The sequence below is a fragment of the Acanthochromis polyacanthus genome, chromosome 2 (assembly GCF_021347895.1).
Source record: "Acanthochromis polyacanthus isolate Apoly-LR-REF ecotype Palm Island chromosome 2, KAUST_Apoly_ChrSc, whole genome shotgun sequence".
Lineage (NCBI taxonomy): Eukaryota > Metazoa > Chordata > Actinopteri > Pomacentridae > Acanthochromis > Acanthochromis polyacanthus.
The window spans coordinates 9,201,557-9,222,906 of NC_067114.1; the positions used below are offsets into that span (position 1 = coordinate 9,201,557).

The 21,350-nt window shown below is 42.0% G+C and overlaps 1 protein-coding gene across 2 annotated transcripts in view; it reads left to right on the forward strand.

Annotated features, from left to right (window-relative positions):
- The first annotated feature begins 260 nt into the window (after positions 1-260).
- Positions 261-21,350, forward strand: part of igdcc3 (immunoglobulin superfamily, DCC subclass, member 3) — a 67,629-nt gene continuing 46,539 nt past the window's right edge. For both annotated transcript variants that reach the window (XM_051941766.1, XM_022200922.2), the window contains exons 1-2: positions 261-600; positions 5,843-6,148. In XM_051941766.1, the coding sequence (XP_051797726.1) occupies positions 534-600; positions 5,843-6,148 (373 nt within the window). In that variant the 5' untranslated portion in view covers positions 261-533. The remainder of the gene's footprint in view (positions 601-5,842; positions 6,149-21,350) is intronic.

A 21,350-nucleotide genomic window follows, 5' to 3' on the forward strand; every position in this document is an offset into this window, starting at 1 on the left:
TTATTTTACTGTTATTTAATTTGCTTGTCATTACCTGTAGAAGTAGTGACGGGTGTTTTTTTTTTTACTGACATACAGAAATCATGCAGTTTGTGCAGGTTTCTCATGCGTTCAGAGGGAAACAGTCAGCAGTCGGCCTCTTTTGTTCCGAGAGCAGATTCTATGTGCGTGTGTGTGTGCGTATGTGTGTGTGAGAGAGGGGGGGGGGGTCGGGGGGCGGGGGGGAGAGAGAGGGAGAGAGAGGCAGTCTTTAGGATACAGCAGAGTGAGTGAGGAGGAGAGAGAGTGCGGGATGCTGACAGATTCCTGATAGATGGTTAAAATGGCGAAAGCTGGTTCGACCCCAGAGAGCCACCAAACTGTAGCACTGTAGGTCGGAACATGTAGTAGCTGAAGAAGCTGGATATCTCTCTGTGTGTTTCCTCTCTCTGTTGTTTTTTCATTTTTTTCATTTTTCGCAAAGCGCTGCCTCTTCTTCACCTCACGTTGTTCTCTATCAAAGCAAGTGCTGGACGAATTTTCGGTGTTTTTAAATGGCATCCACAAGGCGCCGTCGCCTTGTTCCGTGCTTTTTGGGAATACTCCTAAATGCTTTAATCGGTAAGTGGCATTTTGTCTTATTAGCGGACTGCAGTGGAGGAGCAGGGGCTGCAGGCTGCTGTGTCTTTGTGGAGGAAACAGCCTGAACGCCTGCCTGGCTGCAGCATGCACCGCACTCCGGAGAGCTGCAGCCAGCGGCGTTACCAGGCACTATCCCTGAACTTGGCCCCCTCTCCCTGGTCACCGTTTGGTTATCTACACTTAAAGACAAGAGCTGTATCTTTGTGCATTTCCTGTAGAGTTAATCAAAGTTCCATCTCGTGCATTCTGTAGAAAGTTGAAACTTCACATGCGCACCAAGTTCAGATCCAAATAGTGCGTAAGCTCCCTTGGATGCCCAGGCAGCGCTGTAATAATACATGGAAACCACGTGTAGTGTAGTCAGCAGCGTTTCTGGATTGTTTTCCCAACTGTTTTGATAAGATCCCGATTAGAAGAATGTGAGGAATTCTCTAGTGAAAGGTCGGTGCTGTGAGAAATGTGTTTTTGCACCGCAGTAGCTGCGAATTTACGCATGAAAAGCGCACACATTTGTTTATGAGCATCCAGGAACTAACTCTTCTTCTTTAAATGTGACTTAGGTGGGGTTTGGTTTCGTAGCAGATGGACTTCTTTGGATGGTCAGTGCTTTTCCAGAGCACATCACCCTGTGGCTGGGTGCAGTGACAGTGGTTATTGCCCTGAGGATGGATTAAAAGACTGTGGTTATTGCCTGCTGGGGAGAATATTTGTACAGATTAAATGTCAAGGCTGTCTCTCTCCTCCTTTTCAAAATTTCTTTTACATCCCTTTGTTCACGGTGACAGACAGTTTCTCTCTCTATGCGGGGCCCCTTAATTCAAAGGCAGGAGAGAGTATTGAGTATTTGCAAAGCATACCACACATGGACCCACAAAGGCCCCTTTGGAATCAGAAAGGCTGCTACACACTGGTTCATAACATGTTCAGTCAGATGGTTGGAAACATCCAAAACACAGCTCTGTAGTTGCAATTCCAATCTATCCTATCACATTAAAGAAACACAGCTCTTTCAAGTGCATGTCTGCATCAGAGATTAGATTGAGTTTTGATAAAGGTGTTTTTTATGACAGTTTAAGAAGTATTGATAAGAGAGAAAAAGGGATTAAGATGAATATCTGCCTTGCATCTCTGGTGGTCCAGAGAGCTCAGAGTCTGAGCCCAAAGAAATCATTTGGCAAACCTCAGGATAAGAAAATTTTACTTTGTCAAAGAGAAGTAGTTTGCTTTGAACGGATTGTCTCAGATTGTCTTTGAAACTTTGGGAGAAAAGGTCAATGTCAATGTGAAGTCAAAGCATGAAAGAGAAAAGTACTGAGGACTTTGACTTAACTTCATAACTGTTTAGATTTCTGCCTCTGTAAACTAATTTATGTTAAAGTGCATTTGCTTTATCAGGATTAGGACTGCTACAGTTGCTGTTCAACGGTTGAGAGAGCTAAACTGTGCAACAGCTTCTTTACATTCATCCCAACTCATGGACTGTGTCTCAGCATTCTTCTTTATTTTTAATGCTACAACCTGTATTAGGCTGCTGCCACTTCAGTATAATCACAACCGAGCTGCTATACAATAGTAAATACCAGAACACTTTAAACTGCATTTTAATGAGCATGAGCATTAAGGTGGCTGGAAAACAAGAGTATTGATTAATAATTTATCAAGCAGCACCCTATAGCAGGGAATGCAAGTATCGACAATGCATACATAGTCTTCCGCCTGGAAATAGAATAAATATAGCTTTTTTTTAGTCAGAAACTACAGACTTTATGATACACAAAGAGAAAAAAGAAATTGAGCTGTTCTTTCTGTGGCTGCTCATTTTAATGGCTCATTTACACAGAGGGCTCTCTGGTGTTTGCATATACACTTGATCAAAGTGCAAATATAGGACTATTGCTATGCCCGCTTAAAGACTGTCTTAAAGGGACACTGATATTTTACTTATGTCTGTGCTTATATAACACTCACCACTTCCCAAAGGTTGCATGCATCCTTTGCTTTGAAGTGAAAATGCTGCTTCAGCTTTCCACGTGCAGCTCAGCGCAATGAGAAATTAGAGGATGGACCCACAATCCCTGCCCAGAATTTCAAAAAAAATAATTGCACATTTTGCACAAATCTTACAAAATTCTGCGGGAATGTCTTAGTTAGTTTTTGAAAATATGTTAGCCTGTAGTTATTGTAATAGTGAATCAGCCAAAGACTGCAACGGATGCGAGTGAGAGGAGAAAATGAGTTACAAATCAGTAAAGACAACTTTCACTGTATAATTCCATACTTTTCCTTTAGCAGTGTCTTATTTCAATACTTCCTATTGAAACTCTATGACTATACTCAGTGTAAGCAGCTCCTAAACATTGCTATTATATCACTATCATGTGGTATGATGCAAAGTACTTGTGTCAGTGACCCATTATAGCTTCGCCCGCTGCCTGGAAGAAGCCTGTGGTGTGTCCTAAGCTCACTTAGCTCTGTCATTGGCACTCATGCCTGCTAACTACTTCTGTCTGTCCAAAGCTGGTGTGTCATCCCCAGTTTAATGTTGCAGCAGTAAACCTTTGTGCCAGCTCGCCACGCTTATCTGTCAATAGTTGGTAAGCCAGAGCACGAGCCACTCTTAGCAGACACTTGTCTCTAGTCTCACGGGGTAATCCTACCAGCTAGTGTCTGTTTCCTCTGCATGAAACAAGCCGAGAATTGTGTGTGCGCATGTGTGTCTCCTTATCTAACCATGACAATCTACGCCTGTATAGATTCATGTCTGTGAACATGTGTTTCTGTGGATAGGCTTCTTCTGTTGGCACCACGTTCTACAGCTGTGCTCTCCTCCCGCTCACCCCTGGATGCTCAGTGTTCTCACTTCACCTCAACCTCAATCGCACATATACAAAGCCTCCTCGTTTCGTTGCTATCTTATCTTATTTATCTGTTTTACAAGCTGTTGTTGTGTTCAAAATTATTTCATCTTACCATTCTTATACTGTTGTTTGTAACCTTCTGGAGCTCTGAATTGCATTAACCAGTCAATCTGGCAACATGCTTTATTCATCAGGAAAGAAAAAGCCCAAGATGCTCACATTGGTCTACCTAATGGAAGCAACTCTGATTACCTGAACACAAAATCATTAAAGTTGTTTATTCCACTCCTAATCAATGACACCCTAACACACTAAACACTGAACTGTTATTATCCTGTTTGCTGCAAGGCTTGATAACATTGACTAATGTCATTTGTCAGCTCTGAAAGCTGAAAATAAAAAGCCTGTTTACTTCAGTCTGTCTGTATAAAGGATGATTGAGGGTAAAGCAAATAAGGTTTTACATCTTCACTTTTTTAGAGAAGAATTTTGCTTGGTATGTAATTCCCCGAGAATTTCAATGATTGGATCAAAACCTGAAGTTTGAATGTGTGGTTGTCTGGCTGCTGCCTGTGTGAAACCTTGATCTCTGCTGGATCAAAGGAGCCTGAGCTCTGTGGCCGGCATCACTTTGGTGAGCAGCAGCTCAGGCAGCGGGTTCACCGTCTGCCAGCTAAGGGTTAAATATTTCTCCAACACCACCCCCTTGTTTTTCACAAGTGGTAGCACTGATGTCTCTCTGGTCTCATGGCCGTTTCGCTTACCGTGCTCGTTGAGTGTAAAAAAGGAGAGGAGGGGTAAGAAGAGAGGACACAGGGCGAGAGGAAATGTTTCTTTGCATTAGACTTCATATGTGATCTTCATGCTGAAGTCTGTTCCTAAGGGGGGAAGAATTTCTCTCCTGGAATTTGAGGGATGAAGCCGGAGGTTCTCTGTTTTGACCCTTGTGCTTTGCCCCTCTCCGCTGCCCTCCCTGAGCTCCCTCCCACCAGATTCCAGGCCCTGGGGCAGGGACTGGTAGTGCTTAGTCCATCAGCAGCTGAAACATGATACCAAGAGCGCTCACTAAGCTCCTCTTTTATAGTACCAAGTCAGGTCAGGCTGTTTACATCCTTTATTTATTGTTCTCCCATTCCCCCCTCTTACCCTCAGAAACCACAAATACTGAAAATCAGATCTTCACACATTATATAGTGATGAGCATCACCACTCATAAATACAACCTACTTGGAGGTTTCAGTCAGTGTCACTTTGTGTTAGTGGGTGGAAAAGAAAAAAAGGGAACGTCATGGTGACAAAGTTACAGGTAGAGCCGTACAAGGCCATGCGTGTTTGTTGTACAGCAGCACACATGCTCTGGGTGCATTCAGCCTATAGACTATGAATTCTCTTGTGACTGTAGCCTGGAGGGAGCTCAGTCAAGGCTTTTTATTCATGAGGTGCAAAGCCTGGTGAGCAGCTATCAGGACAGAACATGAGAAACGTTCTTCCTGTTTGTTTTGTTTGTTGATGTGAAAATTATAACATTAACCACAGTCGCTTATGACCCTGGAGGGTAATAAGTAGATATAGAAATGACTGAATGGGTAAGTGTATATAGAGATAAGCACCTTGTCAGAAAATAGAAGGAGAAATGAAAAAACAATAAACTGCATATTTTTTGAAAGATTAATTCACTTTCACCTTCTGATCGCCAGCCTGAGTTCCAAAGCCAACTCCACTTTTCAGCTTCTACAGAGCGATGCACTGAGAGTCGGAAGATATAGAGATCACATCACCCCTTTATGCGGTTCTTTGAATTGGCCTTCAGTTGATTCTAGGATGTGAAGATGAGAGCGCTGTATACTGTAGCTGCAGCATGGAAAACCGTGTCCATGACTTTCTCTCTGGCTTAAGAAATAATCAGTGTGACAGAGTCTGTTTGCAGTCTAGGCTACATAAAATTATTGAAGTGTAGCAAAATTTGGTATTTAAGCGAAATGCTATGCTAAATACTGTGAGATGTCTCAGGAGAGAAGGATATACTGTAGTATGTAAATGTGGTTGGAGGCTGATCTATATAGTTGTCTTTGTATAGCTATTTTTGGTTTACTTTATGTCACTGGAGACATGTGACAGAAAAGGAAGAGAAAGAGGGTTGAACAATAGAAGTTGGACTCAAACTGAGGACGTCGTCATTCCAAGTCAGCATATGAACCCACAAACAATGAGAACACCTCTTTAGAGCTGTTTTTCCACAATCTGAACTCAGAATCCACTCATTAGCTTTTTCTTTACTGGAGTTTAACCATGACATCTGAGCAAACTCCATCTGCTGAGGGAAAACTGAAGTTTCTACTGTGTGTTTGTGTGTGTTTCTTCAGGTGTGATGTGCAAAGCTGAGCTCTCCTTCACCCTGGAGCCCAGCGACATCATCGCTGTGCAGGAACAGCCCCTCATGCTCCACTGCCAGGTGATTGGCATCCCTCCAATTACAACACAGTGGAGGCACAATGGCCTCCTCTTAACTCAGGACCAGCATCACACCACCTTCATCAACGGCTCGCTCCTGATTGCTCACTTCCAGAAGACCAAATCTGATGGCTCATCTGACGAGGGCGACTACGAGTGCATGGCCCAGAATTCCTTCGGGCTGGTGGTGAGCCGCAAGGCCCGCATTCAGGCAGCCAGTAAGTCTCTCCTTTGGTTTTTGGCTTGTGTATCTTGAGGGCTGTGTTTGATTTACAGGAAGACTCAAACAGTTTCTGAAACATAAATTTCATTTGTTGGTGCCTTTTAAAACTCCTTAGGACACTTCAAGTTAAATCATATTGAATATGACATACATTGAATGACCTGATTACAGAGGATTCATAACAGTATCGTCATCTAAACAAATGTGTTTTGAACTGTTCAGTGGAGTCCAACTGACGGATGTGTACCAGTAATGAGTTCCAGAGTCGTTGTACAGAACAGCTGAAGGCTCTGGCCCTCATGTTGCTGAGTGTACATACAACTAACATGACACACATCAGTCTGAATTGCTTGGCCATGGCTATGATTGCTATATTTGTTGTTATTCATTGTAATCATGATATTCCAATTTCACCATCCTACATGATCTTACCTTGAGTTACCAGTATGACCGTTTCTCTGAGCCGGATTGTGTTACCAGAATGTATAGAAATCAGGACTGACCAACACAACAAAAGCCGAATCACAACCACTTTTTCAAATTTGAATAAGTTGGGAACTTTGTTCTTCATAGATGTAAACATTGTAATTGAAATATTGTGATAAGAAATGACATTTTAGTCCAGGCTGCACAGTGTGGTAGTGGTTAGCACTTTCACCTTGCAGCAAGAAGATCCCCGGTTCAAATCCCGGGGTGGGCCTGGGATCTTTCTGCATGGAGTTTGCATGTTCTCCCTGTGCGTGCGTGGGCACAACGGCTTCCTCTCACAGTCCAAAAATATGCTGAAGTTAATTGGTTACTCTTAATTGTCCGTAGGTGTGAATGTGAGTGTGATTGTTTGTCTGTATATGTAGCCCTGCGACAGACTGGCGACCTGTCCCGGGTGTCCCCTGCCTTCGCCCAAGTAGGCTGGGATAGACTCCAGCACCTCCCCGCGACCCTAGTGAGGATAAAGCGGTGTATAGGATGGAAGGATGGATTTTAGTCCAGTCAGTGTACTGCTGTGCAAGTAAATCTACTTAGCGTCCCCAGCTGTTGAGTCATTTGAATATTTTAATATAATTCTTTGAGTGTAATGAACTTTCTGATGCTCATCTACAGTGCTGCTTAGAAATGGAAGCCTTTGAATTTAGCATTAACAAGCGCTCATGCTGAGAGTCTCCAAGCTGCTTTGTAAAAGTGCGGTAAGCTTGAAGCAACCCAGCAACCCACTGACTGGTCGAGGCATCAGGATACATTTTATCTGGCTAGACTACCAGGTCTTTAATTTGAAGCCATTCTAGTCAAACATTAAGGCCCCAGCATTGTTACCATGGTTCATTTTTACTCCTTTTTTCCATCATATCACGGCGAGACAGTCTGACTCTCTGTCCTCCTCTCTTGTCTTTTGTCTCACACCGTGCTTGTCTCAACTTACTTTAAATCAAAGGCGTCAAGGATGCACACTCCTCCAGACGCTTTAGTGGTACTGTAGCGCTGCACACTGAGCTGAGTTAAGGCTTTTTGAAGGCACTGTTATGTATATTCTTTAACACAGAGATAGACAAAGGCTCACAGAAGCCTGTTGATTCCCAGGCTATGTGTAGACAGGGTACTGCTGTGCTGTTGTGGCCAATACAGCTTTTCCACTCAGTGGGGTGGGGAGGTTAGCATGGATGTCTGACTGGCTAAAGGGAAAAGTCACTTCTGCTCAGTGGCTGCCGCAGTCAAGCACATTCAACCTTTTAAGGCCTCCCGAAAGGGTCTTTCTTCTCAAAGGTCGCGATTGAATCTTCTATTGTGACACATTTTCTGATTTTACATTAGGTAAAAGCACACATTATGATGCCCCTATATTTATTTTTGTTTTGTTTTTACAGATGTAGTGGTAAGAAAGCATGCGGGAAATGAAAATCTGTAGATTTAGCAATACAACATTCATCACCTGAAGATGTTTGCAGAGAAAATAAAACAGAATTATCACTTGATTGTGTTTTATCAGTGTACACTATATTATGTAACGCTTCCATATCTGGTAGGAAGTTTAGTATTTTCTTGAAATATGTGATGAAAAATTCTGAATCAGGAGATCAGTTTGAATGTCTGATAGATTAAAATGTAGTTTTAGGTGTCGTGGAAAGTTAGTGTACATCCGGAAGTTAATGTTGATGTTTTGCAAGGAAGCAATTTAGCTGGAATACACACAGCCTCAAATAAAGCTTATTAATGTGTTCCTAGGAAATTTAAGTATTTTTTTCTGAGAATAGTGCATAAACTCATAGTGTTATTATTAGATTTTTGAAAATATATTTGTAGAATATTGATATTAACATAAATAAGAGTTACTTAGAGTTATGATGCAGTGGAGTCATTCTGCGTTCTGGTTTCTTTTTACTTCACATTCAAACCACGCAACACTCTCACTCATTAATCTGCTCTGCCAGTAATAGAAATTTGTTGTAATGGTTGCAAAATATGTAATAATGGCATTGATTTTTTTAAGCGGTTGCAATGTAATGCCACACTGTGCTTCACAAATTAATTTTTCGAATCCTTTAACGTGAAAAATTAAGCATTATGCAAGCTCAGCGCAACCCTCTCTCTCACTCTGAAAAATTCAATGAATGAATATAGATTTAATGAATGAACACAACCTGTAGCACACCTTGGACTTGGGTGGCTCAAGTTCAAAACCGTTCATGGTTGAATTATCTTCCTGTTGCTTTGCTTTGCTCCTCTGCAGACCTTTTCCAGCTTTTTCCTTTCAACTCGTATTGATCAGGAAGGGAGTGGAGGATTACAAAGTCACATTCTGACCCCCGACCTCTGACCTCTTTGTTTGTGTTGAGCAGTCTTTCGGCAAATGTGTTGAATGAGGAAAGCGTTATAATGATACCTTGACCCTGTCACAACAAGAAGCTAGAAACAGTTTTCCTTCAAAGTGACTCACAAGACAAGAATTTCTAGCTGTATAGTGTCACGGTATTATTCATTGTTTCCCAGCTTATCCTTCTATATTTTGGAATAGAGAATATTTAGGTTTTTGCAATGTGGTTTTGACAATGCCTTTATTGTTTTTTGGTGTAGGAAAAATGCCCAAAGTTGTTTTACAAGTCAGATTAAAGGGGCTTTCATTGCTTTGTTGTGGTAACTGACTTCCAGTCTGACCTAGAGTTCTTGTGTTTTCCCTGTTGTCACATGAAGCAAAATCATAAAATTCACTGTGTATAATTAGGCATAATGGCTTTCTATCTGCGGCTTTTTACATGAGCTTTATTTTGCAGCGTAAATTCATTGGCCTGACTTCTGGCGCTCCTCAGACTTCATGTAGCTGCAGGCGCCTGTTCAGTCCAGAAGTGTTCCCCTGTTGATGTTTTAATTTGATGGACTATTACGTTTTAGGTCTTTAATATAAAGTCTTAAATTAGCCTAATTTTTGAGATTAACTCTGTACTACGGGGGTTTGGACAGTCGCTTGTCTGTTTGATCCTCTCCAGGCCCACCAGAGCTCTGTAGCAGGGATAAATTATTTAGGACAAAGTGTTTTCATTTTGTTTATGAAGAGAAATGGCCCGAAACAAGCAAATGCTCTTCTTACAAAGGTCACTGACTGATGTTTGTTTCTTTTTCTGTTCCAAGTGTTTGCTAATGTTGATGCTCTCTTTGTGTTTTTGAGGTAATTTGCTGTGTTATAGTTCCTCTCACAACAGAGCTCTGACTTGTACCACTGTGATGCAATGGGTGGTGTGATTACTGAAGCCTCTTTATAGCCCTCCCAGTGGATAAAGCCTCCATCTTACTCTCCACACTAGCACCCTCCATAAATTTCACTTTTTATTTGCTTGACAACCATTTGTGTGAGCTCACTGTTGGAGGCCGGTGTAGGACGGACTCCCTGTCGCCCCTGTAAATCGGCAGTCGGTTCAGGAAACACTTTTTTCCACCCAAATGTTATCTCTTTGATGGTTGGTTTCTCCCTCTCTCTTTCCTCACTTTCTCTAGGACCTCCTCATTAGCTTAGGCTCAGGAAGCTTTTCATCATTTGGATGAATGACAAGCCTGGTACAGTGGGCCCGGCCAGGGCTCACCAACCCTCCCCCCACCGCACACCCAGCGTCACCAGGCAACCCACCACAAAAGATCCCTGTTAGAAAAAAATAGCTTTTAGGATCAGTTGAAATGACTTGCTTTTGTCTGTTTGTGTGGAATTAATTGGAAAGAGTTGAAGCTTCGTTAGGAAATATTTTCCCCCCTCCTGTCCCATTCAGATTGGGGGGCTGCAGTTGACCTTGGGGGACCATATGAAAAGATTTGCAAACACAACCCAAAGTGAGAAAATGCAAAGTCAGTGCAAACATGACGACAGGGGAAAAAGACAAATGGTAAAAAGCACAATTAAATGCATGCATAACAACTGGCATTTATTTTATAGAGTGCTTCAGTGTACATCATTTCAGCCTTGTTTAATTCAGAAATCGTCCCAGCGAATTGTTCTGCTGTTACAATGGCAGGCTTCTGAATGAGACTTTAATGAAAAAGAAGCACCCAGGGGGCTGTAAAGGATGAAATCTGAGAAGACTGAGGATGCCTGTAAAAGTGGCTCACTTTATACCCTTGCCTCTCGTTTGTGCGAATGTAATTCCTCCCTGTGATGTAAATGTAAAGCAGCAATAGAAACTGCGCTGTGACAGAAGATGCACAGTTGCTACTTTTGAAAACTGCATCTTGCCATGTGCAGCTACTCGCTTGCAGATGGTGGTTCGAGAGAGTGATTTATGTGCTCGCGTTAGCCTGCATGGGAGTGTTTGTACGTGTGTGCCCACTTCTGTTTGGACGGCGGCTCTCCATCACATGCCGACCTTCCCGTCCCCACCCCTTTCATGGCCTCCTCCCTGGGTGAATGCTGAAGCTCCATCCCTACATCTCCTTGTAGCTCCCTTTGTCTGCGAGCCAAACCCCGCCCTCGATCTGTCCCTCCACCACCTCCACCTCCCCTCTGCTCACTTTGCCACGAAGCAAGTCATCTCTCTCATGTCATATTGATTAGTCATGTGTAGTTTTGACATTTCAACATGAAGCCCATTTTCTTTTCATCCTGGCGAAATTAAATTTAGTCCGTGTTACAATTGACTGCATGTTTGACTTACTGACTTCATATTTTTTGATTCCTGAGCAAATGTGGTTTTGCAGTTTTATGCCACAAAGTCACAGATATAAGAGTCATTGCTACATTCCTCATCGCTCCTCTGACTGAAATTCCTGTCCCGAAAACATCACAAAGTATTAGTGCATATGGACGTGGCCCGTGATTGCCCCGTTTCTTGCTCTGGGCAGGTATGTGGGCTGATGTTAACCTAAAGTGCTCCCTCCTGCTGTGTGGTCAGCGCCCCGCCATCTGTCCTGGCAGAAGGATTGTGGAAGAAAGAGCTTTTTTTTTCTTCTTTCCTCTTCTGACAAGGCAGGCTAAAGGGATGAGAGCTTTGACCTCTACTGTGTAATTACTCTAGAAACCGGTTATTACAGTACACCTGAAGAATACATCCTCAGATCTCATTGCCTGATTACGCATGCTCCCTTTGAGTTGTTTTGAAATGGCAACAATGAAGAGATTGTATTACTTGCTTTAGAATAGCAATCTGTTCTCCAGAATTGCTCCTAAGCAGATCAATTTTCTACTCTGGCATGGTCATATACAAGGTAAGGCAAGGGTAAACAACTGTCTCCTTCGCTGTCTGTTTACCACCTGAAAAGACACGGTTTGTCCTTTATGGGTTGTTTTGTTGTCAGGGAGCTGAATAAATAGCAATACTGAAAATCCCTAATGACAACTCTGGATATTTACATTGAAAAATGCTTGAACTTGTCCAACTCTCCTGTGGGGGAACAGGCAGGGTGAATCTCTATTATTTCTAAAGATGACACATCATTGACCTTGAAGCAGTGGAAAATCACCAAGGGATCCGACACTTTATTGTCTTAGTTTATATGTCTAAATTTAATAGGGAACAATGAGATGCAGAGTGAGATTTCTAACCCATTTAAGATTTTGCCACTTTAGTCAGTTAATTGCTCATCAAATATCAATAAAAACATTCATTATTATTTAAATTTTGTTACAGTATTCATAACACTGCTTGATTGGAGGCAAAAAGGGCATGTACCCCCCAAATTGCAAAATTACGTCAATTGCATTCCCTCTATTTCCTGTATCAGGAATTAACAAAACCGAGAGCACAATGGTTGCTATTGTGCACAAATCTAAGGCCACACTGACAAGACTTCAGCCGTGCACAAAGCACAGATTTGTATGGAAAGCTGTAACCATCTTCTGTAAGCTGCTTCAAAATATGAAGGATGAGCTACGGTGTGGAGCAGCAAAGGCACCCTTAAGCCCTAAAAATATCTGCCTGTGTAAACAGCATCACTTGGCAAATGAATCCACTGAGCAGGGGAACAGAAACAGCTGGGTGACTGAAATATTTAACCTCTCAAACAAGTATTACACTTGTTCCTCCAGGTGCACTTCAGTTGTGACATGTTTTTAATCCCGTGTCTTTTTCATGGTGATGGAATAACAAATGGGATTATGTCGTATGTATGTTCAAGTAGTGCTTTTATAAACACACAGATCTGTCCTTCTTATGCAGGAATAAAACGTATACGTTAGACATTATATGTAACAAGTATCACACATACTGGATATACAAACTCTGACCTTGTTCACTTTTGCTGTTGTGCCAACTTTTTCAGCACACTGAAGCTGATCATCCACTTCATGTCCTTTCAGAAAACTAATTTTCCCCCCATTGTTACACAAACCAGTATTAAGTTTGTAAAACAGCTTCCTTGGATTGACTGGAATCGGAAATAGCTTTATTACTGGGTAGATTCTCACAATGCTAACAAGAATTGAAAGGATTCAAAGGCCTTACTGTCATATGCAGCAATAGCAACTCATCAGTCCAATGACTGTTAGTTCCCTGTGTCTTTTCCTCTGATGTATTCACAGAATGCATTCATTCAGTTACACTAATCACTTGCATTTAAAGTAAGAAATATGAATCTACAAAGGTTACATATAGAAAAAAACTGACGTAACAAGTCACTGTATTGAAAGTGAGTGGCTGTGTTTTCTGTCAGTGAGATTTAAAAAAAAATGTGTAATACAAGTCTAACACAAAACCAATATCATCGCAGAACTTGCTTGAAATTCAATTTCAGTGTTGGTTGTTGCACTGTGTGTGTGTCTGTGTCGTTTGTCTGTGATTCTGCATCTGCTTTACTTGTGGGGACTTTGTTAATGAAGTCAGTGTTGGTCTCCAGATATCTGTAGACCACCCTAGCTATACTCAAACAAACAAATGAAAAGGGGGCCTAAATTCCTTCTCGCTGCTTTTAAGGCTCATGGGAGGAATTCCTAAGTAATAGAGGTGAAAGGTGGAAGGAGAGAGAGCAGAGGCCAGGCCAAAGGTCGGATGAGGCGGACCAGCCTCCAAATGTGGTGTTTGCGTCTTCCTGAAGTTTGTATTTTAGGGTTTGAACCATCGTGTGATGTTAAGGGTAGGGTTATTGGAATGGGAAATCAATTCTATTAACAAAGGTTCCTCCTAAAGATGGAAACACAACGATGTGTAGGTTAGTTTTGTGTTTGTGTGTTGGTGTTACTATGATTCCAGGTGTGACTAGAGGTTTGGTTAGCTCTAGCTACTGCCCCGTCACCGCGCTTCACTACACTTAACAGAGCCTTTATAGCCAGATTGTGCAGTTAAAAGGTCTTTACAGGGTCTGCGGCATCCACCAATAAATCCACCAAAACCCCCTCTTCTTGTCTTCTCTTAGCCATGCATTTTGTTTTGCATGTGTGAAAATGTGTCATAAGCGCAAAGACAGACAAGAGGTGGAGCCAGTGGTGAATATTATTATCACCTCTCACTCACAGAAACACACACACACACATGGGGCCCCTCGGACCGGTTTCCCATTTTGTTTAAGCAGGGATCAGGAAATCTTCCTGCCAATAAGCAGAAGATTCTGAGACAAAGGCCAGTCGGTGATAGACAGCCTGCAGCTTTCCTCTGGGCCTCAGCCACCTCACCCCTCTGCAGCCTGCGTGTGTGTTTGTGTGTGTTGGGGAACCTTTCAGAGCGGAGCAGCACCTATTGTCAGTCGCTAAAAGCAGGGCAGTGGAGTGGCTGGGAACAGACAGAGGCTGTGGAGATGTTCAGCCTCTGGTGGCTCTGCTTTGTGACGGTGGCCCGAGCGTTTGTTCTCCTGATCGACTCATCTAGCCGCGGCTGAGGCCCCCCTTTTGTCACTGCTGACTCTGGGTGGGTGTGTTTCCCCTTGCGCCCCCTCCTCCCCACCTCTTTCTTCTCCCTCTGTTTCAGCATTGACTTAGAAATAGAGGGGTCAGAGGTTGTGAGGGGCTGGACGATGGAGAGGGGGGTTTATCTGGGAAACCGTGACCTTTCTGTGTGCACTAGGGCAGAATACCCCTCCCTTTTTTTTATTCTCCTCCCATTACGTTTCCCCTCCTCCAATGCTCGGCCTCCTGTTCATTCCCCAGTGGGGACCCATCCCCCTGTCAGATGGCCCCAGGGTAGTGGCAGTGACCTTGGCTTTGGCTGTGAAATAAAGTGGCCCAAACCTGCCACAGCACCATGGCTCTAACCCTGCCCTTTCCCAAAGAGGCAACACAGCAACCTGGAAGAACAAGAGCAAAATAAGCACATTTTCTCTCACTCAGAAAGGACATTTATTTGTCTCTGTCATGTGTTTTCAGTTTTCCCAAGAAGGCTTAACCGTTTGTCTCTGTGAATAAAAGCCATTTCTGAATAACAATAGCATTCTTTATCTCTTGGACTAGTTGTTATTTTCAGACGTGTTTCATACAATGCGTGACTGGAGGATTGATTGATGTTGGCTTTAGGAAATGCGTGGTAACAATTCACTTCCTTCATGCAACTTTAATGATTACATACTGCATTAAAGCCATTACTTGCTGTATGTTGACAGAGCCGAGTGGCTGCACATCTCATAAGTTCGACTCAAAGTAAATTCGCCAACTTTGCACGCTATGATGTAAACAAAGAAAACAAAACGGACAGCTCTTAGAAGTATCAATGACTGTCTTGCTTGCTGTCAATATCAGATCTAAATAAGACAGATTAGCTGTTGGAAGCCATATATTTTTTTACTATTGATGCAGGCTGGCTGGCATTTTTGTGCAGTGAATAATGGAGGAAGATGAGTTCTTGTTTTTTTTTCAGTCAAATTCTCAAATAAGGGATTATTGTAACAACATGAACTCATTGAGATCCACAGTCTTTACTCTCTTTCTTCCATATTTGTCACACAGGGACAAAGCTCATGAATTGTTTGGGGTTTAAAGCTTGTCAGGCTCTAGTGTGCGCCGAGCTGGTCATCGGGGATAGAAATGAATTCCACAGGAACCAATTAGAAGAGGTTACTGCTGGCATAGGATGAAAGATTTCTGGGATGACCAATTTCCTTTTTGTTAGCATGTATCACTCTTGGGACTAGAGAGGCCTCTGTTTCCATTTAACACTACATATCATATTTAAAGCTGTTTTCTCATAGGATTAACTGTGCAGGTTATAATAGTAAAAGCAAAAACCTGCAGTGAAGCATCATTGTTATGTTCTGCTTTCTTACTTTTCTGTTTACTGATTATTTTTGGGTTTGGGGCTGTTGGTTGGACAAAACCAGGCCATGGAGGATGTTACCTTGGGCTTTGGGAATATGTAATTCAATTCATTAAAATGACATCAAAGAAACAAGTAGATTAATCAAGAAAAGAATCTTAGATAGAAGGACAGAGCAAAATAAATTACACCAAATACCAAGCAGGGCTACATGAAAGTGGAGAGAGGGAGGGAGTAAAATAAATTAAGTATATGTCGGTGGTCTCAAAAGATCTCTAGGCCCCTCTGGCTCTGGAGGCTGGACCTTGAACCAGGAAGGAACATTCCATTCCGATGCTGTGCCATGACCTCCTGACCCCGACAGCTTTGTTTCCAGGGCAGCTTTCGACAGGCAGCAGGGATGCAAAGCAACAGCAGCAGGCTCTCCTGACCTCAGGCTCGTAATTCAATTCTGTAACATGCGCATTACCTACACTTAACATCAAATAAATGCACTGTCATGAACATGTGCACAGGCTCATGGTCAGTGACTGTACATACCATACGTTAACCTGCTTCCAGTGCTCCAAACGGCAGCGCAGAAGCTATACTGACACCTTTATTTCTTTCTGAAGGCACCACTGAAACATTTACTTTCATTCCATCTTCGAGTGATGGAGTTGAAACCTTAAGATCCATCATATGAGATGTTTCAAACAGCTTTCTTTCGGTAGATGATTAAAGGATGAGATGTTTTTTTTTAAATCATATAAAGAATTTGTATCTTCGCTCCAGCTGCAGCCTTTAATCATTTTTATGAATGTATCTCCGTTTTTTTTCTCCTTACAGAAGTAGTGTCATGTCATGTGTTAGTAAGTTGTAAGGCGGACCATTTCATTGCCTCAGTGAGAAAAGCTGAAACATACTAGCAGTGTAATAGCCCTCTCCATTTTCCAGCATAGGCATTATTTATGAGTGGGAAGACAGCTTTAGAGGGTTAGTTGGCTGATGGCGGGCTGGACGAGTCGGTGATATGTGCTCATGTTTGACAGCTTATGGTGGTGCACCTCCCATCTACCGCAAGGAATAGACGAGGTGAGAGCGTGACGGGCGGAGAGTCACTGCTACAGGTTGCTTGCAGTGTTCTTTGTGCCTGTTATTTGCACTATATCTAATGACAGAGCACCGAGATGTAAGTGAACAGCAAATCAGACACACCACAGAGGTTGACATTCAGTTAGTTTAATACTTATGCTATATGCCTCAATTATTTTTTGATTTAAAATGAAGTGCCTGTGGGGGGAAAAAAACAGAAAAAGACATTAACTGATTATACTTAGTCTTTCAACTGAGCGAAAACAAATATGTTGCTCTTTAACTATTTGAAATCAAATAATCATAATTATTTACATTGTTAAGCAAAAATGTCAAATATTTCTTGGTTTGTAATTCTGTAATTTCTCAGGTTATAATTGCAGAAATGCCTTAAACCTGCAGTCTTTCTACTGGCCAGCAGGAGGCGACTCTTCCAGTTGCAAAAACAAACTCAGTTGAATAAAAGAGTGTGAGAAAAAGGCCCTATTTCTGACATTGATTTATGATCCAATAGATATTTTCCTAACAAGTTTATGGTGCCAAATGCTAGTTTCAGGTTGTGTTCAATACAGCGCAATGTTTATGTTTTAAATTATTGTCCCATTTAGATAAAAATAAACAATAAAACTGAGTTTGTTTTAGGGCGGGGCTACATAATGATTGACAAATTGCTACCATATTAGCATCCACAGTGTCTTTAATGTCTCAGAGCCACAAGCCACAGCTCCAAAACATTGGAAATTCAACGCAGATTACATTTACAATTTTCCTGCTAATTTTTAAATTCCAATTAAAAACTGCAGCTGTTAAGTTGGTTTGCTAGCTTTTTGTTTTTTATTAAGGGGGGGTAGACAGTCCTAATGACTGCCCTTGTAATTTATCATGCATTAATTGGGAATTACTGTTGTTGGAAGGGCTAAGTGTTTAATGGTTTTTAATTGATTTGTTTTTTGTTTGCTCTAATGATTTAATTTGTCTGTTGCTGCAGAACATTTTGGTCAGTGTTTTGCTGTGCTTAAACATGCTGTATAAATAAACTGACTTGACTTGACCTGACCTCACTTGTCACATCCAATTTCAGTAAACCAAGAAGGCGATGGCAAAATTCCAAACTTGATGCTGCAAAACAGGAGCCTACAAACCAGTGGGTGTCTGTCTTTTATATACAGTCCTGTGAGAGGATTTTTCAACAATGAAAATAATCATTAGCTGCAGCTCTCATACAGTCTCAACAGACTGTTTCACCTAATGGAAAATTACCTAAAGAAGTTACCAAAATTTAATGCTTTAAGCTGCCTGGAAGCACAATTAGTGAGTTTAATCCTGATTGACTGAGGAATTTGATTTACAATAAGGAAACACGGTAAAGACAAGGCCTTGTTTTAATTTCATTGTTCATATATGGCCATAGCCTTAGGATTTTTTTCCCCTCGAAAAAAAAATTCTCTCAATTTATGTAAATCCAGGGTTGTTCTTTGTTTATTCAAGCCCAGAAAATGGTATTTCATTATCTGATGGAACAGATATGTCATAATAGCAAATACAGTATCTGCACAGTCTTTGCTTGCACACACTATAGGTAGCAGCAGAGACAAAGGGCTTTCATTCCTCATCCACTGTCTTGTAACATTAAGTGGTTATGACAAGGCTTCCACTTGCCTTTCCTATCGCCTGCGCCTCTTCCTCTGGGGTTTATTTTTTCTCATGATTCGGTGTGAGCTCGGCTTCATGCGGTGGGCGTGGCGGGGGGAGTTGTACATGTGTGTACAAAAGGAGCTGGGGGTTACTGACTGCATATTACCGTGAATTCATCGGAATTAGGCGAGTGGGGGGCTGGGTTCCTTAGAGTGTGCAAGGTGCAGCAATAGCCCTGGTGACCGCAGTCAGCTGGCAGCCTGAATGACGAGAAGGAGGGAGAGAACCAGAAGAATAGGAGGCAGACTTTGACTTTTCAGCTGTCTCAACTAGAGGATGTGGTGGTGACAGTATCTTGACATCACAAAATGAGCTGGTGGCGGTTTATTCATATGTTAGCAGCTGCTGCTCTCCTGGTCATTATCTCAAATGCTCTTAAAGCACTGCTGTCACTGAGGCTCCTATGAAATTATTCCATCTATGCCTCTCTTTGTTATGCAACAGTTATCAGTCTTTCGCACATTTTTTCCCCTCTGTTTACATGCACATGTTTCAGTGTTGCTGTTAAAAGTTCCTGCGGGTGTGAAGTGGTTGGCAGAAATATCTCCCGCCTGTCTTGTTGGACATGATGGATATTACATGATCTCTTTTCTCGGTAATCGAGCTGATGTTTGCAGAGCAAGGCATCTGATCGTTTGCTGCCTCCCGTCTTTATAGCTTTCTTTTAGGCGCAAACTTGCCCGCTGTAGAAGCTTCTGCATTACCAAACCAAGACTATGGCTGTGTCCGAAATGGCAAACTAACGTACTACTCATACTAAGTGTGACGTCAAAATAAATATGTAGTGCGTTCACATTAGATAGTATGAAAAGATTGAGTACGCGACAAATACGCGGATGTATACTATTTCCGGAATTTTTTTAAGTATGCGCGGTGACCACACTAGTCATACTCAACCGCCCCATAATGCTTTGCGAGCTACCCACCGAAAATGAAGCCTCCGCGGGATCTGTGGCCGGACCGGGGCGATTTTTATTTTATTTTATGTGGTTAAGTAATCATCCTAATCACCCCACAGATTTGAGAAATAGGCGTTTTCTGACCAACGTTTTAAATTTGTCAGACGCCTCACAACGTGCTACTGAATGCTAGCAGCTAGTTGCAGCAGCTCGCTTGCATACAGAACAAGTAGCAGCTACCTCCAGTAGCCTGCAGCTACAATTGAAACGATTCACATAATCTGGCTAATAACTACATGAGGAGTGCCGGCTTGTAATTGCCACATTAATTATGCGACTGTTTGTTAGCGTAAAATCGACCTGAAGCCGGCATTCAGCCGAGATATTTGATAGCCGTACTTCCGGTTTTTGTCGTCGGAGGTTTGAAATGCATTATGGGAAACGTAGTAGTATACTACAGTGTGAACGGTCGGCATTCTAATCATACTTATAGTACGTAGTATACAGTATATACTCAATGAGTATGTAGTATGTAGTACGTTAGTATGCCATTTCGGACACAGCCTATGATCATTTTGTTGTCATTCCTTCCTCATCAGTCCACTCCCTCCGTCTCCGACACAATCGCTAGCTCCTCCTTCGCTATGTTGTAATCATGCCCCCCACCAACGCATCTCTGTTTGCCACACACGTGATGGCACTGTGTTGCCTGGGATTGTGATTAATGGCCGCAATTCAGCCTGAAAAATTCCCCTGAGTGGGTGCCAGTTGGCTTACACAGAGAAGAAACTCATTACTGCTGTCAGTTGAGCTGATGGAGCAGGGACGGGTGTGTGTCTGTGTATGTGTGTGCACAGAAAGAAACTAATGTCTGTGCTTGTCAGTAAGTGCATGCATGTCTCTTGACCTTTTTTCGTCTATAAGCCATCATGTGTGAATAAACGTGTCCACGTGGTTTAAGCCGAGTGTAAAAGTGACAGTGTGTTCCAGGGCTGGTTTCCAAGTAACATGGATAATTTCTCAGAAATTAATGTGCCTCTCCAGCAAACACTCCAACTTCAGGTCTTTAATGGATAACCCGAGCTCAACATGCTGCTTTACGACCACAGTCATTCCACTTTACTGTATGTTACATATATTTGGAACTGTTGGTCTTCTTCTGTACATTCCCACTCCACATTCCCACATAAATTCCTCTTATCTGTGGTAAGGCAAATATAGCATGGATGGGATATTACAACCTATTAGGACTATGGTAATACCAGTTCTGGTAAATAATGGAAAGGTTTTGTCTTTAAAAACTATAATTAGCTGTCCATTCTTATTTATGAGTAGGTGGCATGGCAATGAAAGAGCAAAGCAAGAAGGAAAAAAGGACAAATGGCGTCTAAAATGAGGGTAAGTCTGCACAAAATGGATAAGCAAAGGCGTGTGCCATTTACCAAGAGATTGTTATCTACATTCACGGACACCACAAATGGTGCCAATGTGAAGATTTGCACACATACACATAACATTTTACATATGGAAATTAGCCACAAAGCTCAGGTTATTTATTTGCTGAAGAGATTGGAACCAGGACTGAGAGATAGAGGTGTGTCAGTATAGAACATTCATGGTTTGGACCTTTGCTTTAAAGTCTTTTTTAAAATGAAAAGATTCACAAATGGCCGTAATTCTTACTGTAACAGCTAAGGCTGTCAAATGCTACATTCTGCTGACAAAGAAAACAATAGGAACTGTTTACCGTCAAGTATAAAATTTAAAAAAAAATCCATTAAGACAAGCGCAACATATTCGTACTGAACTTAAATTAGCCATCAAAGCCAGCAGCCCTTTTAACTTTATTAATTGCACAGACTGATGCTGCCTTTCTCTGTTTCTG